The sequence below is a fragment of the Mustelus asterias genome, chromosome 3, assembly GCF_964213995.1.
Source record: "Mustelus asterias chromosome 3, sMusAst1.hap1.1, whole genome shotgun sequence".
Taxonomy (NCBI): Eukaryota; Metazoa; Chordata; class Chondrichthyes; order Carcharhiniformes; family Triakidae; genus Mustelus; species Mustelus asterias.
The window spans coordinates 77,989,508-78,008,860 of NC_135803.1; the positions used below are offsets into that span (position 1 = coordinate 77,989,508).

Below are 19,353 nucleotides of genomic sequence, written 5' to 3' on the forward strand. Positions count from 1 at the left end.
CGCTATGCAGACAAAACATATCATTCATAGAGAAGGAAATGAGAGAGTGCAGAATGTAGTGTTACCGTCATAGTTAGGGTGTAGAGAAAGATCAACTTAATGCAAGGTAAGTCCACTCAAAAGTCTGACAACAGCAGGGAAGAAGCTCTTGAGTCGGTTAGTACGTGACCTCAGACTTTCGTATCTTTTTCCCGAAAGATGAAGGTGGAAGAGAGAATGTCCGGGGTGCGTGGGGTCATTAATTATGCTGGCTGCTTTGCCGAGGCAGCGGGAAATGTAGACAGGGTGAATGGATGGAGGCTGGTTTGTGTGATGGATTGGGCTACATTCATGACCTTTTGTAGTTCCTTGCGGTCTTGGGCAGAGCAGGAGCCATACCAAGCTGTGATACCAAACCAAAAATGCTTTCTATGGTGCATCTGTAAAAGTTGGTGAGAGTCGTAGCTGACATGCCAAATTTCCTTAGTCTTCTGAGAAAGTAGAGGTGTTGGTGAGCTTTCTTAACTATAGTGTCGGCATGGGGGGGACTAGGACAGGTTGTTGGTGATCTGGACACCTAAAAACTTGAAGCTCTCGACCCTTTCTACTTCGTCCCCAGTGATGTAGACAGGGACATGTTCTCCTTTACGCTTCCTGAAGTCAATGACAATCTCCTTTGTTTTGTTGAGATTGAGGGAGAGATTATTGTTGCCGTACCAGTTCACCAGATTCTCTATCTCATTCCTGTACTCTGTCTCATCATTGTTTGCGATCCGACCCACTACGGTGATGTTGTCAGCAAACTTAAAAATCGAATTGGACGGGAATTTGGCCGCACAGTCATAGGTGTATAAGGAGTATAGTAGGGGACTGAGAACACAGCCTTGTGGGGCAGTGGTCATAGAATCATAGAAATCATAGAATCATAGAAACCCTACAGTGCAGAAAGAGGCCATTTGGCCCATCGAGTCTGCACCGACCACAATCCCACCCAGGCCCTACCCCCATATCCCTACATATTTACCAGCTAATCCCTCTAACCTACGCATCTCAGGACTCTAAGGGGCAATTTAGCATGGGCAATCAACCTAACCCGCACATCTTTGGATTGTGGGAGGAAACCGAAGCACCCGGAGGAAACCCACGCAGACATGAGGAGAATGTGCAAACTCCACACAGACAGTGACCCAAGCCGGGAATCGAACCCAGGTCCCTGGAGCTGTGAAGCAGCAGTGCTAACCACTGTGCTACCGTGCCGCCCTGTAGTGGATCCAGATAGTCTGGGAGGCTGGAATTGATTCGTGCCATGATTAACCTTTCGAAGCACTTCATAATGATTGATGTCAGAGCCACCCGGACTACCTGGATCCACTACAGTTTGCCTACCGCTGCAACAGGTCCACAGCAGACGCCATTTCCCTGGCCCTGCACTCAACCCTGGAATATCTAGGTAACAAGGACACCTATGTTAGACTCCTATTTATTGACTACAGCTCAGCCGATAGTCATTCAAGCACGCTGCTTGGTTTTTCTTAGGTACCGGGATGATGGTCTTCTCCTTGAAGCAGATAGGGACCTCAGATTGTTGTAAAGAGAGGTTGAAGATGTCTGTGAATACCCCCGCCAGCTGATCCGAGCAGGATCTGAGTGCACGTCCGGGTACCCCATCCGGGCTAGTTGCTTTCCGTGAGTTGACCTTCAAGAAAGCTGCTTTGACATCTGCAATCGTGACACCAAATACAGGTTCATCCAGGGCTTCCAGGGTGGAGAGCATGCTCTCGCTAACCTCTTGCACAAAACGGGCGTAGAATGCATTGAGCTCATCGGGGAGGAGTGCTTTGGAGCTAGCGATGTTACATGCCTTCAGCTTGTAGCCTGTTATGTCTTGCAGACCTTGCCATAGTTGGCGGGGATCGGTGTGGGACTCTAGATTGGTCCGGTATCATCTTTTGGCATCTTTGCTGGATCTCCTTAATCCCATGGGCTTCAACTTTGAACAAGTCCATTATGCAGTCCTTTATCAATCACCTTTTGGAAGCTAAAATATACCACATCAACTGCAATGCCCTTATCAAACCTTTTCATTATGTCAAATAACTCGATCACAAATCCATGCTAACTTTTATTAGCCTGTACTTTCTCAATGCCAATTCATTTTATCTGAGAATATTGTATGCAAAATGCGCACTATTCTGTAGACAGACTGACCTGTAGTTATCCAGTTAAATTTTCTTCCCTCTTTAAATCAGGGTTTTAACATTTGCAATCCTCCTGTGCTCTGGAATCACAGCATGGGCTGTGCCCATCCTGGACTTCTGAATTATTGACGATGTCAGCTATGGAGCACACCCAAAAGGAAATTTCCCCATTCCCTAAATCATTACATTGTATGTACTAAGGTTAAATGGGGCTACAATCAGCCAATGCTCATTAGCTCCATCAATATTAACTTGTTCACGTGTAAACAATCCCCACAGCTATCTGCTGACCCTCTCTCAACTTCTTTCTTGGCTTGCTCCATGTCTTTGTGTAACTCCTCCTTCTCATCTTCAAGGTGATCTCGCTGGTGTTGCAGATCACTATTCACTGTTTTCAGCCGCTCCACTTCCAGCTGCAAGTTGTCGATTTGCTGGTTCAGCGAATGCACCAACTTTTCCAAGTTGCCTTTCTCACTGAAAGGAGGAAAAAGGACATTTTGAATGGATATTATCAACATTGCGTGTGACTCATAACTGTTAACAACAGAGAAGTGTCAGCATTCGTGTTCATGATCAACTATAATGGCACAGATGCAATTCAGACAACTGGGGGTCCATGTGATTGAGTGCTGCAGTATTCTCTGAAAGGAAGACTCAGGAAATACTGATTTCTTACAGCAAATGATTTTCTAACCTTTAGCTCTATAGACTGAAAATAATCAGCTACAATTACACAGTTTCATGACCTATAATCTCTGGGAGGGGGGCTGGTTTGCTCACTTGGTTAGATGGCTAACCTTTGGTTCAGAATTAAAGCAAAGTTTCAGTTCCCATTCCAACTGAGGTAGACTTGAGACTTGCCTCCAGCCCTGCCCTCCAGAACAAAAGACAATGACAAACCACCACTGACAAAAGTGACCAAGAAAACAGCTCAGGATGAATCAGCCAAGGGTCTACCTTTGGGCAGAAGTCAAATGGAATGGAATTGGTGCTTCTGACAGTGCTCTAAATTCTTGAGTCAGGAGGTTGTAGGTTTAAGTCCTACTCTGAGACTGGGGCACATAATCTCAGCTGATATTTCAGGCTGAAGATTTTTCTAGACACAAGGACTGGTCACATTTGACCTAACATTTAGGGACAGCTTTGAGCTATGCACAGAAGTTGTGGAGATAGGGTTGGAAGGTATTGTAATTAGCAGTTGCCTTCTTTCTAAGCAACGTGTGTAAACCTTCTCATTGAAGATCTGCAAAGACCAAATAAATTTAACTGATTAGTTTATTTTATTAAACCTTTCCTAAACTGGTTCAAAAGTTGATGTACTTAGGTTGACTTTAAACAGTTGTGCTTATTGCTGGAAAAGGGTATTTGAAGATAAACTTGTTTGCTAAGTTAGTCTGTTACAAAAACGTGGCACAACTGAAATCAATCATCTTCTGAAATGGTCATTGGCCTGAAACATTAGCTCTGTTTTTTTCTCTCTCTCTCCACCAATGCTGCCTGATCTGCCGAGCATTTCCAGTATTTCCCGCCTTACATCTTCTGAAGTGATGTGGGTATGCATCAGAAGTCTCATGTGTAATCTAGGAGCAATTAATGGGTCCGCTCGTCCAGGGCATGCAAATAACTCTGAGCACAACATCCCCTTTTACTTTATAGGAAGGCTGGGTTTTGCTGGTGGGAGTTACACATTGGCTCTCTTAAGGGGACATGATTAAGATCTATAAACCACGGACAGTTTTGTGACATTTATGAATTAATGGGAGTGGTTCTTCAGCGAGGTTGGATCTTTACTGAATTGTTTTGAAAATCAAAAAAAGACTCTGGATGGAATGTGAGGCAAAACACAACAATCTTACGAGGTGTTCTGCCCACTAAGCTGCACTGCCATCTCTACAAAGAGGCTTTGAGTTTCCAATTGGCAGAAATCCACAGAGCAATTTTTTTCCCTGACCAATGCATGAGCATTCACATGAATACCCTCTACGGTCTCAGAGCTAACAGGAAATGTTTCTCAATTTTATTTGGATGTACAAAGTGGCATTCTCTGTTTAAACCCATTTCCAATTAACTTTCCGGACAACAGTGAGGAAATTGACTCAAATTCAGTGATGATCACTGGCTGCCAGCTGTGGCTCAGTGTCAGAAGGTTATGGGTCCAAGTTCCATTCCAGTTATGAAGCATAAATACCTAGGCTGACACAACTCTGTGGTACTGAGAGAGTTCTGCATTATTGGAGGTGCCACCTTTATAGATGAGATCTTCACATTTCTACTTCATAGGAGATCTGTATGTCTGTGATCTCAGTTTGCAAAATACTTTAAATGGCTAGGATGGTGTGGGGGAGATGGGGAGGAATTGTATGGAGCTGCAGTGATTTTGCTCTCATTGTGATCCTGCTGCTAGGGCATTATCCCAGCCTTGGAAGCAGAAACGGAGAGGCTGCTTGCTTCAGGAAAGTGGGCAGCCAATTTTCATATACAAAGGCCCAATTAGGGACCATTTTATAGTTGGCATTTGCTGAGGGCAGAGCAAATGCCAAAACATGGGGAGGCTGCCAGTTAAATGGAGGCAGCCTTCCTGTGGCAGCCGGAGTACCAGATAGATGTCCCTAAGACTGGCAGGCAGGGAAAGAAGGAAGGCAGCCTCGTACATCCTCAACAATCCCCTTGGTGGAGTTTCCACTTTGACACTGATTTTATTTTTGCTTTACTTACCTGAGATCTCCTATAAATCTCAGCAGTGATTACCTCCCCTCGTAATGCTGCTGAGGTAATCACTAAGCAAGCAGCATGGAGAAGCCACAGACCCACGGGTGGTGAGTCTGCAGGCAGCCAATCAGCAGGAGGCTGCTGCTGACCGTTGCAGGCTTGGGACTCGCTTTTCACCGATATTGGGGTACCCATGAACCTCGTGAAATTTAACCAATGTCTTCACTTCACAAGTGGATGGTGTCACTTGCAAAAGATGAAACCTGGATTCAGTTACCTCACTTTGATGATATCTTGAAACAGTGGAAACATCCATTTAATTGGCATATCCCTGAATTAATCTCTAACAAAGTTTCTTCGTTGTGCCTTTTCCAAGCAGAATGTCAATGCTCACCTTCCAATGATTTCCAGAGAGGATCGGTAGCGGGCAGCATCTCTCCTGGCATCATCCTTGGCTCGGCTTGAATCATCAGCTTCATCTTTCAGCTTTACCATCCTCTGCTCCAGGAGCCTCCGTTCACTCTCACTCTCCCCCAGCTGCTTCTTCAAAGAGCCCACGACGTCCTGAACAGCATCCAATTTTCCACGAAACTCCTGTGGAAATGGCCACACTTCACTGATTATCAACTGTCTTGCCTCTTGCATAGCCGTTTACAGTACATTATACAAGCAGAATTAAGCTTCTAAAATTTCTTGCCATCTTTTTAAAAGTCATGAAGTTTCAAAGAAGGATGTGCAACATCCATAAATTTCTGTCTTTATTTATTTTATTCACAATTGCACCTGAGTAAGCCACTGAGGTTGATAACAAAAATGAATTGAACTGCTATGACGACAAGTCCAGTTGGTGTAACAGGCACAGTGAGTAATGACTGAGCACTAAGTAAACTACAAAAGGACGCGTGTAGAGGAAGCTTTGCTTTGTATCTAACTCACACTTCCCCGAATCTCAGAGTCTCTGATTGCAGAGAGACCTTTATTCCAGGAAGAGTATTAACCCTTACTTGCCCAGTGGAAACTAGGCCAGTTAAAAAATAACATGCTCGTTCCGCTTATAACCTGACCATTGCTCATATCAATTTGTTGAGTTTGCAGGCATGATGTGACTGCCTAAATTCACGCAAGTTGGAGTCCTATTATATGATGAGGACCACAATGCAATTTTTAACTGGTCCCAAGTGGGGGAGTTGCATAGTTTTCTTGCGAGGACAAAGTAGCCTGTGGTTGATCTGAGGAAAGAAATGGACTTTCAGCTAAGCCTAGAACTTTCCTTTGCAGGGGTGGAAGCAGTGGGAGTGCTCCTTTGGGCCCCACAAATTAAGTTTTTGCATCCTCTGCCCTAGGCCTTCCCTCCGTGAAGCCCTTCTGAAACCCTCGCCATGTGACGTATCTGGAGTCCTTAGCTGCACAGTCTTCGCCTGCACGAGCTGTGTGTCCTTCCAGTAGAAAGTGGATGGGTGGTCTTTATGTAAGGTCTTACAATTAAACCTCTCCAATTCCTGCTGTCTTTGTCTGGCAGGAAATCAACTTGTTGGAGCAGTTTCCCAATGGAAATCCATTGTCAATTAAAATTGGCCCCTCTGTAACTAACCAATGCTGTACTTCCCTGAGTGTTTTATGGGACAGTGTTGGGGAGCTTTACCCTGTACTGGACCTTTGCAGTTTCTTCAGATTAGGAGTCTTTGATGGGGCAGTGTAGAGCAAGTTTAACTGTGCATCTAATCTGTGTTAGAGTTACCTAGGGAATTGTCATGACTAATACTGCATTCAAAAGGTGCATAAGAAGCCTGCTTATCTGAAATGAGACTTACGCTATGATTGAACATTTTCAGTGCACCCCACCCCAGCAATAGTGTGACAGGGACAGATATCAGTAAATCCCTCCATAATAATGCAACATTGAGTTGTAATGTGATAGCTCACAAATAATAACTGTAAGTGGTGCTGCCAGAGAGTCTGAGTTGCTGTGACAACATGCTCCATTACATGCATGTTGTGTCTGGAACTATGGGCAGTGATGGCAGGGACTCCAATTTCTTTCCATCTTCATGGTTGACCAGGAATTTCTCCCACTCTTACCGCCTGCCTTTGGTGTGTATTGGAGGAATTTGCAGGATGATAATCAACCTGATTTTGCTGTGTTATGAATGCACCTTCCTCGACCATCATGGGACTTCAACCCTGAGCTCGTGGCTCAGAGGTAGGGATTCTATTCACTGTGTCACAGGACTTCCTAATAACTGTGAAGGGACCCTTTAAAGTTTTGATTTTGTTTTTTCTAAGATATGCAGCTTTGTAGTGCCAGTGAGCTGTTGTCTATTAAATGTATAAAGAGTGCAATTGTGATCAAAGCAGCCAGGCCAATAACTCATTCCCCTGTTTGACAGGGCTGACAGGTAAAGGCTAATTGCAATGGCCCGAGACTTACAATACTGCTGGGCTAGATTTCAAGGCAACTGAGGAAATCCTTTAACCTTTTTTTAACCCTTCGCCGCTCCAACCCCAGAGATCAGCATTAGACAGTTTAGATTGGGAATTTTGGTCTCATATGTGGCTGGTGCATTGGATTTGAGAAGCAAGATAATTGTCAATGCACCAGCACTCTGATTGAGAGTGAGTTACAGCTTCAGGGCTCTGTTAAAAAAGAACACCGCTGTGAATTTTAAAATCACAAAGGCAGTCGCCTTGTATGAAGCAGCCCCTAGTGTGACTTGGGTGCAATCAATAATGAAGTGGAGATGCCGGCGTTGGACTGGGGTGAACACATTAAGAAGTCTCACAACACCAGGTTAAAGTCCAACAGGTTTATTTGGTAGCAAATACCATAAGCTTTCGGAGCGCTGCTCCTTCGCCAGATGGAGTGGATATGTGCCATTTCCACTCCATCTGACGAAGGAGCAGCGCTCCGAAAGCTTATGGTATTTGCTACCAAATAAACCTGTTGGACTTTAACCTGGTGTTGTGAGACTTCTTACTGCAGTCAATAATGCCATGAATCTGTGGGAAACCTGCAACTTGTGTAGCTCTATTTGTACAGCTCCATCCTGCTGCTTCCTGACATCAAAGGAAGGGATGAAAGTAATTGCTTTAACCTCATCACTAATCTAGCACTACAGCCTGAGACTCTAATAGACCTATTGCTGACTTAAATTAAAGCCTCGTCTCTGATCTGGTGCTGTATTCCTATTCCCACCAGCTGTAACAGTATTTCTAATTTAGTGTTATAATCCCAACTCTGACCATGTCTTCCTGCCTGTTGTGTATCCGCTCTGGGTGTTTTGCCTGACAAAATTATTCCAGGAATGTTATGAGTGCAGGATAACATAGCTCAATGTAGCTGACTGTTTGTCCCCTTTAGCTCAGCTATGCTGTGGTCAGTGTTAGCATCCCTTCCCTGGCAAACAACTTTTTTTAGCGCAGACAAGGGTAAAGATTAAACTAGGGCATGCCATTTTATCAGTCAGTCTGTTGGATAAATCTACTTGATTTTTTCCTCCTGTTCTGATACTGCTTCCCTCCACCTCACTCAGATTTCCCTTCACTGCACAGCCAAAGGGGAAATCTGCCGTATGACTTCTGACAATAGTTTTTCAATTGTGTATCTAAGATGATGACCCAGGGTATCTCTCCCAACAGTCCTCCCTCAGAAATCTCTGCCCCACATCTTACATATTGGCTTCACTGGCACGAATCTCCTTGTCTCCTGCTCAATGCTGAAGGAAATTCTTGCTTAACAATGGCAGTTAAAGATTAACATCAGATAGTGCAGATTTGTTCACTCCCTCTGGGTCGAATGTGTGTCACACTAAATTAATGCATGATGCCCCACTAATTGCCAGCAAAATACTATTCAAGCTCCATAATCCTTCTTACTAATTCTAAATTCGAACCACTCAACAGACTGAGCATCAAATCGGTTCAGCTATTTCCATCTCATTAAATGCAATTGAAAAGCAGACAACTTCAAATACTTTCCCTCCACCCTTTTGGATTGCAGTTCACAGAGTTATTGTGCAATCTATTTTTTTTCGCTCTCTTTTTAATAAGAATTATAAACAAGGTTGTCACAGTAGTTAAAAGGTTTCAGTATTTCCGTGGCCTTCACATCTTTGCAACCACAGGTATGCATGACTGCCTTTGAACTTCTGTGAACAAAGTAGAAGGTGGGAGGTGGGAAGAAACTACAGTCTGAGCAGTTTATGGATCATGCAACCCACTGCAAAGCCACAATTTATTTCCAGGAGGTATGAGCAGGCATTCAGAGATAGGTTGTGCTCACTATTTAACCTGTTCTTGCCCCTCATCTCTTGTAGAAAGAACTCTAGTGTTCAAGTAGTTATTGACAAAGACAGGTCTCCTCTTAAATATCACTTCTTTTTTCTTTTAGTGTCGAATCTGTGATTCTTAAGGTGAAGAATATCAGGGCAAATTCTAATTTCAGCCACTTAGCACTGGCATCAAGCACGCACAAGCCAGTTACAGCATATTTTAGATATAGAGGATACTATTGCAATACCACTGAACTGAACCTCTGGACAATCAACTGAATGACTGAGTATAAGCAGCCAACCATGGCTTAGGATGTGTTACAGCCTTCGTGGAGACAAGTAACTTTAAAAAATGTACTCCCAGATATTAACTGAAAGAATTATGCCACAAGATTTCATGTTTTAAACAAAAATTGTTACAATGCAAGAGTTAAACAATATAAGTGCTACTAACTTAACACTAATTTCAAAGACACTTACTCTTTAAACCCAAATGTCTCAACAGCACACTTCCAGTTCTACTTTTAATTCCACCCAAGATTCCATATACATGATTAGATCTTGAGGGTTCCTTTCCTTCTCCCGCGACTAAACCAAGGTGTGCCACAGCTTTCAGGAATTCACTTTGATTTTCTACAGTGCTCTCAATGTTCTGCGAGCTATGAGATTTCTTATAGTTCTTTCATTAGCAATCCTCCAACTCTCCTTGAGCATTCATAATTGTGGAGACTCCAGCTCTACAAGTGCCTCACCCACAGGTCCTGTGCAGTGACCTTCTAAAGACTCAGTAAGAAGAAGAACAGTACAGCACAGAACAGGCCCTTCGGCCCACGATGTTGTGCCGAGCTTTATCTGAAACCAAGATCAAGCTATCCCACTCCCTATCATCCTGGTGTGCTCCATGTGCCTATCCAATAACCGCTTAAATGTTCCTAAAGTGTCTGACTCCACTATCACTGCAGGCAGTCCATTCCACACCCCAACCACTCTCTGAGTAAAGAACCTACCTCGGACATCCTTCCTATATCTCCCACCATGAACCCTATAGTTATGCCCCCTTGTAATAGCTCCATCCACCCGAGGAAATAGTCTTTGAACGTTCACTCTATCTATCCCCTTCATCATTTTATAAACCTCTATTAAGTCTCCCCTCAACCTCCTCCACTCCAGAGAGAACAGCCCTAGCTCCCTCAACCTTTCCTCATAAGACCTACCCTCCAAACCAGGCAGCATCCTGGTAAATGTCCTCTGCACTCTTTCCACATCCTTCTTATAGTGAAGTGACCAGAACTGCACACAATATTCCAAATGTGGTCTCACCAAGGTCCTGTACAGTTGCAGCATAACCCCACGGCTCTTAAACTCCAACCCCTTGTTAATAAAAGCTAACACACTATAGGCCTTCTTCACAGCTCTATCCACTTGAGTGGCAACCTTCAGAGATCTGTGGATATTGACCCCAAGATCTCTCTGTTCCTCCACAGTCTTCAGAACCCTACCTTTGACCCTGTAATCCACATTTAAATTAGTCCTACCAAAATGAATCACCTCACATTTATCAGGGTTAAACTCCATCTGCCATTTTTCAGCCCAGCTTTGCATCCTATCTGTCTCTTTGCAGCCTACAACAGCCCTCCACCTCATCCACTACTCCACCAATCTTGGTGTCATCAGCATATTTACTGATCCACCCTTCAGCCCCCTCCTCTAAGTCATTAATAAAAATCACAAATAGCAGAGGACCAAGCACTGATCCCTGTAGCACTCCACTAGCAACCTGCCTCCAGTCCGAAGATTTTCCTTCCACCACCACCCTCTGTCCTCGATCAGAAAGCCAGTTACCTATACAATCGGCCAACTTTCCCTCTATCCCACACCTCCTTACTTTCATCATAAGCCGACCATGGGGGACCTTATCAAACGCCTTACTAAAATCCATGTATATGACGTCAACTGCCCTACCTTCATCAACACACTTAGTTACCTCCTCAAAAAATTCTATCAAATTTGTGAGGCACGACTTGCCCTTCACAAATCCGTGCTGACTATCCCGGATTAATCCGCATCTTTCTAAATGGTCGTAAATCCCATCCCTAAGGACCTTTTCCATCAACTTACCAACCACCGAAGTAAGACTAACTGGCCTATAATTACCAGGGTCATTTCTATTCCCTTTCTTAAACAGAGGAACAACATTCGCCACTCTCCAGTCCTCTGGCACTCTCCCCATGGACAGTGAGGACCCAAAGATCAAAGCCAAAGGCTCTGCAATCTCATCCCTTGCCTCCCAAAGAATCCTAGGATATATTTCATCAGGCCCAGGGGACTTATCGACCTTCAGTTTATTCAAAACTGCTAGTACATCCTCCCTCCGAACATCTACTTCCTCCAGCCTATTAGCCTGTAACTCCTTCTCTTCCTCAAAAAGATGGCCCCTCTCCTTGGTGAACACTGAAGAAAGGTGTTCGTTCATCACTTCTCCTATCTCTACTGACTCCATACACAAGTTCCCACTACTGTCCTTGACCGGCCCTAACTTCACCCTGGTCATTCTTTTATTCCTCACATAAGAGTAAAAAGCCTTGGGGTTTTCCTTGATCCGACCCGCCAAGACCTTCTCATGCCCCCTCCCAGCTCTCCTAAGCCCCTTTTTCAGCTCATTCCTTGCTAACTTGTAACCCTCAATCAAGCCATCTGAACCTTGTTTCCTCATCCCTACATAAGCTTCCCTCTTTCTCTTTACTAGACATTCCAGCTCTTTTGTGAACCATGGTTCCCTCACTCGGCCATTTCCTCCCTGCCTGACAGGGACATACCTATCAAGGACACACAGTATTTGTTCCTTGAAAAAGTTCCACTTTTCATTAGTACCTTTCCCTGACAGTTTCTGTTCCCATCTTATGACCCCTAATTCTTGCCTAATCGCATCATAATTACCTCTCCCCCAATTATAAACCTTGCCCTGCCGTACGGTCCTATCCCTCTCCATTGCAATAACAAAAGACACCGAATTGTGGTCACTATCTCCAAAGTGCTCTCCCACAACCAAATCTATCACTTGGCCCGGTTCATTTCCCAGTACCAAATCCAATGTGGCCCCACCTCTCACAACACCAGGTTAAAGTCCAACAGGTTTATTTGGAATCATGAGCTTTCAGAGCACTACTCCTTCATCAGGACTCACTTGATTAAAGGTCTTCCTCTCTACTCACCTGCACCTGGAGTTGTCTTCTTTGTAGAGCTGACTGGACTGCAGACAATGTGGAATCACCAAAAGATGGTGACACGCTGCGCAATGGAGACTGGGAACGGGTAGGTGATCTGCGCCTGCGAGGGGAAGGCGTGCGCAACACTGGTGACCCGGACAGGTGGGGTGAACTGAGCCTTCCACTACCAGTCTCAGTCACTTCGGCAGCTGCTTCCCTGGAGAGGGAGCGCATAGACTCGGCATCAGCAACAGCAGCCTATGAATAAAAGACAGAATGATCAAAGTAAATACTTACACATTTTAAATATTATCATTAAAAAGAGGTTACAGTTCCAGATCACCTGAAAATTCAAGTCTGAACTTACTTCTCAGCCCCCAGATGATACTATCTAATCTCCCTGAGTCAGGGGTTATACCTATTACAAGATGGCCTTCAACATGTCCTCCAATATCAACGGGAAAACTGCCACTGCTGAGGAGGACAAATCAGTGATAACGCACCACGATGAGCAGAAAGCCCATTTAGGGTGGTTGGGGGTGGCAGAGGCACCCCAATAAACCTCTGGAAGCCTTCAATGATACCTTTTAGCTAAACATGTTTCATATCCCATATACATCCCACCCCACCTACTGAATCTCCTTAAACAGCCCATCTAACGTGCCCCAATGTGAACTCTATCCCCCCATTGAAGACCCTGGGGAAAGTCCTGTATAAAGACTGCTAGTTTCACAAGGGAAGTTATAGAATATTCACTAAGCCTTGTGGCCCCAATATTCAACCCGAGCTGATGCTGTTTCTTAGCGACCCTCTCTCCATGTGCTTCCATAACATTTTCATCTTTGAAGAGCTGATCAACAGATGCATTTCATGGACTTGACTCTTGTTTTTGTACCTGAGCAATGTTGTGTAAGGTTTGACGTAAGGATTCTATCTCATTCCATAGAGCTTCATTCTCCAAGGTTTCACTTGAAATTTCAGTTTTTCCCGATTCCTGTGATCAGCCAGGTTTGAGAATTAGCAACCCACACATGAAGCAGGCAAGCTGTTAAAGGTTGGAGTGACAACAAATGCTTCCTCTCTTAACTGTTAACTAAAACTTCCATGAAGAGGACTGACAAGCAGTCATATCAGATCAAAAGGATCATAATGAATTCAAGTAACATACATATCGTTTCAAATCTGGATGACCTTTCATCAGAATTGAAAACAATAAAAAATAGGATGATATTTATACTGTTGGGGTGAGGGGATGGGGGGATTGACAAAGATGTCAAAAGACAAAGGGAATGTGGTGGTGATCATGGCTGAGAAGGGTGCTGATGGTGGCCCATGAAGAGATCAGAATGTGTAAATAGCAGAGCAACCATAAGCAAAGTGTCAAAGGTTAACATGAGACATGTAATGGATGGCCAGAGTGGAGTGGGGGGAGAGGAGACTGTAGTGAGGGGGAAAAGATGGAAAGCAAGATTTTAAAAAGGTGGAAAAATGAAATAATGGAAGAAATGAAAATAAAATAATTTATAATATAAATAAATAAGATAAAATGATATGAAGTAAAATAAATGGAAATGGGGTGAGAGAGTTCATGCTCTGAAGTTGTTGAACTCAATGTTTGGAAGGCTGTAAAGTGCTTACTCAAAAGGTGAGTTTCTCTTCCTCCAGTTTGCATTGGGCTTCACTGGAACATTGCAACAGGCCAAGGATGGACATGTGGTCAGGAGAGCAGGTGTGTTGAAATGGAAAGCAAAAGGAAAGTCTGGATCCTGTTTGCAGATGGGCCATAGGTATTCTGCAAAGTGGTTATCCAGTTTGTGTTTGGTCTCTCCAATGTAGAGTAGACTGCACTGGGAGCTGCGAATGCAATAGACCAGATTGAAGAAGGTGCATGTGAAGTATTGCTTCACCTGAAAACAAATATTTAGGCCCTTGGATGGTGACTAGGGAGGTGGAAAAGGGATAGGTGTTGCACTTTCTGCAATTGCATGGTAAGGTGCAGTGGGCAGGGGGTGAAGGTTGGGTTGATGAAGGAGTGGACCAAGGTGTCCTGGAGGGAATAGTTCATGCGGAATGCTGACAGGAGGAATGAGGGGAAGATGTGTTTGGTGCTGATATCATGCTGGAGTTGGCAGAAATGGTGGAGGATGATCCTTTGAATGCGAAGGCTGGTAAGGTGAAAAGTGAGGACAAGGGGGACCCTATCCTGCTTCGGGGAAGGAGAGGGGATGCGAGCAGTGTTGAAGGCTCGTTGGTCTACAAGTTTAATTTTTGCTTTGGTCCGACCCATCTCCCATGCCACTGCAATTCTAACACACCATCCTGCTCTCATGTCCACCCTTGGCCTGTTGCAATGTTATGGAGATGCTGGCGTTGGACTGGGGTAAGCACAGTAAGAAGTCTCACAACACCAGGTTAAAGTCCAACAGGTTTATTTGGCACTAGCTTTCAGAGTCTCAGGCTCCTTCATCAGGTGAGTGAGGACTTGTGTTTACAAACAGGTCATATACAGACACAAACTCAATTTACAAGATAATGGTTGGAAAGCAAGTCTTTACAGGTAATCAAGTCTTAAAGGTAAGTCAGCCCTGAGTCTGTGGCCGCTTTCACCATCTGAAACCGTCAGCCAGGCATTGTGACAGTTTCAGATGGTGAAAGCGGCCACACACTCAGGCTGACTTACGTTTAAGACTCGCATTCCAACCATTATCTTGTAAATTGAGTTTGTGTTTGTATATGACCTGTTTGTGAACACAAGTACCCACCTGATGAAGGAGCCTGAGACTCCGAAAACTAGTGCCAAATAAACCTGTTGGACTTTAACCTGGTGTTGTGAGACTTCTTACTGTTGCAAAGTTCCAGTGAAGCACAACACGAACTGGAGGACCAGCACCTGATATTCAATTAGGCACTTTATATCCTTCCAGACTGAACATTGAGTTCATCAACTTCGGAGCATGAACTCTCCCCTCCACCTTCACTCCATTTCTATTTATTTTATTTTATCTTTATTTATATATCTTTCAAAAGAAAATTTCATTTCTTCCATTGTTTCATTTTTAACTTTTTAAAAATCCTGCTTTCCATCTTCACCCAAGAATCGCAACATTAGCTCTATTCTCTCTCCACATAAGCTGCCAGACCTGATGAGATTTTCCAGCATTTTCTATTTTTGTTTCAGATTCCAGCATCCACGGTAATTTGCTTTTAACATATATCATAGCAAGAACATGGAGAAAGCCATCTGTGTTGCACAAGGTTCTAAGCCCGGAGGCTTTGTTCGACTCATGAAAGGAAACTTAAAAATATCTTGGAAATATTTGAAAAAGCAGAGATAATTTTACAGTCGGAACAGATAAAGTAGCCAAACACATCTCAAAATTTCCATTCCGTTCTCCCATCCTCTGTCAAAACATGCTGCCTCTTGTTGGGAACACACTTTCAAGGTTGCCATTGCCTCTCATTAGACAGTGAGTGCTGCATGCTATTCCATCATGGAGGGCCTCAATGCCAAGCCCAATCTAAGGCAACTGCTTCAATGGTCATTCCTCAAGGCTATGCAGGTTTCACCTGATCTCCAGTGTCCAAATATACAGTGGTCTATTTGATCTCCCAGAGTCCCATTACCATGAGAATAATGACTAGAGATGGTTGAATATACTGTCAGGCATGGCATAACTACAACATATTGCCAGCCAGTTCAGCCAGTTCTGTCAACATGCAGAAGAAAATAGCCCTGCCAGAAAAGAGTTTGGCCGGGATTCTCTAATCTTGTTCATCCCGCCACCGCTGCCAACGAGAACGTGGAATTTGGCAGTCAGCCAAATCTCCATTCCCTGCAGCAGGACCAGAGAACCCCAGTCACAGGCGAGGTCGGAGAATTACGCTTGTCATCTTTAGAAGGAAATAATTTTTCTTCAAATTGTTTTGGTTATATTGATATTTTGGATTTGGAGTACCACTTCCGTTACTTGGAATCCTCTTTCAGTGGTTTGCACATTGCCACTTCCCTTGACAATGGAATATTGTTTTAAAATGAATACCAATGACCTTGAATTTCCTGTCATGGTTGTATTCAAGAGTGTTTTGGACAATATGCCCAAAGGGCTGACTGGACTATCCTGTTCCTAATTTCTTATGTTCTTTTGCTATTACACTCCACAAGGTTATAGAGTAGCCACAGCACTTATTTACCAACTTCTCTATGGTCCGGTTGAGTGACATGATTGTTCTCTCCTTTTCAGCATTCTGGATCTTCAGCCTCTCCGTCATGACAGATAGCTCATTAATCCTAGAATAAGATCATAGAATGTAACAGTGGGCTCCATAAATATCAGCAAAACACTTTCCTTAAAAGATTCAAAATACTTCACCTAAATCGGGACTGTGAAAAAACCTCTGCTGACTGTCTCAAGGACTGGATATTCTACTAAGCTACTTTCTTAGGTACTGTGTCCTAACAGGGCATTAGTGATCCTGGACTTCCGTTGGATTGGTCCATGTGTATGTTTGGCAAAATACAGCAGTGGTTTGCTGTTGCCTTCTGCGATGAGTGGCCAGGAGATGCTTTACTGCCGGCCACCAGGTGCATTGAAGGATTTATAGGCAGAAGTTTAACCTGTTTGACTATGTTATTCCTGCACTTTCCACAACAAGGCCTGAGATAGGACTTGAACCCAGAGGTATAGGCACTGCACCACAAGACCTCCTGCCCACCAAGTTATTTATTTCCTTTATAGCTTTGATAGGGTGGCATGGTGGCACAGTGGTTAACACTGCTGCCTCACAGTGCCGGGGATCCGGGTTCAATTCTGGCCTCGGGTCATTGTCTGTGTGGAGTTTGCACATTCTCCCGGTATCTGGGTTTCCTCCGGGTGGATTAGAAATTAGAAATCATACAGTGCAGAAGGAGGCCATTCGGCCCATCGAGTCTGCACCGACCACAATCCCACCCAGGCCCTACCCCCACATATTTTACCCGCTAATCCCTCTAACCTACACATCCCAGGACTCTAAGGGGCAATTTTCTAACCTGGCCAATCAACCTAACCCGCACATCTTTGGACTGTGGGAGGAAACCGGAGCACCCGGAGGAAACCCACGCAGACACGAGGAGAATGTGCAAACTCCACACAGACAGTGACCCGAGCCGGGAATCGAACCCGGGACCCTGGAGCTGTGAAGCAGCAGTGCTAACCACTGTGCTACCGTGCCGCCTGTTTGACTATGTTATTCCTGCTCCAGTTTCCTCCCACCGTCCAAAGACGTGAGGGTTAGGTTGATTGGCCATGTTAAATTGACCCTAGTGTCAGGGGGATTAGCAGGGTAAATATGTGAGATTACAGGAACAGGGCCTGGGTGGGATTGTGGTCGATGCAGACTCGATGGGCCGAATGGCCTCCTTCTGCATTGTAGGGATTCTAAGGTTCTAAGAAGAAAGCAATTCTGAGCTATCTGATTAGTCTCATTCCCCTGTTCTCTCTCCATAAATCTGCAAATCGTTCCACTTCAAGTATTCCTGACCATTAAAACTCATTGCATTGAAACGAATTTGTGGGTTTTGTTGCCAATGATTTAAAATCTGTATCCACTGGTTATTGACCTTACTACCAGTGAAAACCATTGCTCCTTTTCACTCTGTCAAAACCATTCCTAATTTTGAACACCTCCATCAAATCTCCCTTTAACCTGCTCTGCTCTAAGCAGAACAATTCAAGTTTCTCCAGTCTCGCCTTGCAATTTGAAGTCCCTCATCCTTGATACCATTCTAGTCGATTTCCTCTACACCTTCTCCAAGGACCCTGGAAACTTTGCCAACTGCTTTGGTTCATTTCCTCCTATTTTAAAGGTTACACATAAATGCTAATGGATAAAGACCCTTCAACCTCTGTCGTAAATCACAATGCCTCTTCCACAAGGGGACGTTTGAATGTTCAACTGGCTCCATGAGGTCCTCTTGTGGTGTAAAAATTCACTACTTCAGCAATGCAACTTTAATTGGACTGTGACAAAATCCCTGAGCGGAGTGGATTTTGGAGTAGAATACCCAGAAATGTATTCTGTGCCACAATGCGAAGTCCACCAAAGATGGTTGGCCAGATCGAGGGATTTCCTTTACACACCATCCTGGAATAATGTTTACAGTCACTGTGGAGTATCTCAGTGGTCAAGGTAAATGTGTGGAATTTATTTTAAAAAACATACTCCCTGCAATTGCTGGAAGATGCCATCAAAATTCTCTCACGCTTAGATTAAATAATAGAATTGTGAGATGTTCACATGGAAGAAAGCCATTGTACCCACTCAGTCATACCTGCTATGAAAGAAATATCCACTTAATCCTGACTTCCATCCGTTCCCTATACTTGATTAAAATGTTCTTTTCCAAATATTATGCATCCTGTTTCTCCCATTGTTCCTGGTTGGGTGTTCCACATCCTAACCATCCCCATGTAACCTCAGAAATTCCCCTATTCTTTCATTTTGTCAATGACCTTAAATTCATGCCTTCGAGTTCTTGGTCATGGAGAAGTAGAAATAGAATTTGTCATTTTGAACTTGCCAAATCCCTTTGCAATTTTAGACATCCCCATCAGATCTCCTTGTAACTTACAAGTGCCACACAAGTGACAGGCTTTAACCATCTCCAAGAGAGAATCTAACTATCTCCTCATGACATTCAATGGCATTACTATAACAGAATCCACTGAATCCACTGTTAACATCCTGGGGGTAACTATTGACCAGAAACTGAACTGGCTACAAGAGTAGGTCAGAGGCTGGGAATTCTGCAGAAAGTAACTCACCTCCTGACTACCCAAAGCCTGTTCATAATTTACAAGGCATAAGTCAGGAGTGCCTTAACTATATGAGTGCAGCTCCAAAAACACACAAGAAGCTTGATAAAACAGCGCACTCAGTTTGCACCTCTTCTACCAATGAAAACATTCACTCCCTCCACCACCGACGCACAGTGGCAGCAGTGTGTATCATCTA

The 19,353-nt window shown here is 44.0% G+C and overlaps 1 protein-coding gene across 1 annotated transcript in view; it reads right to left on the reverse strand.

Moving 5' to 3' along the window:
• Positions 1–19,353, reverse strand: part of crocc2 (ciliary rootlet coiled-coil, rootletin family member 2) — a 266,817-nt gene that overhangs the window by 149,810 nt on the left and 97,654 nt on the right. Inside the window, exons 8-12 of the mRNA XM_078210134.1 lie at positions 16,552–16,648; positions 13,256–13,354; positions 12,367–12,618; positions 5,281–5,480; positions 2,469–2,651 (exon numbers count right to left, since the gene is read on the reverse strand). Coding sequence (XP_078066260.1) covers positions 2,469–2,651; positions 5,281–5,480; positions 12,367–12,618; positions 13,256–13,354; positions 16,552–16,648 — 831 coding nt within the window. The remainder of the gene's footprint in view (positions 1–2,468; positions 2,652–5,280; positions 5,481–12,366; positions 12,619–13,255; positions 13,355–16,551; positions 16,649–19,353) is intronic.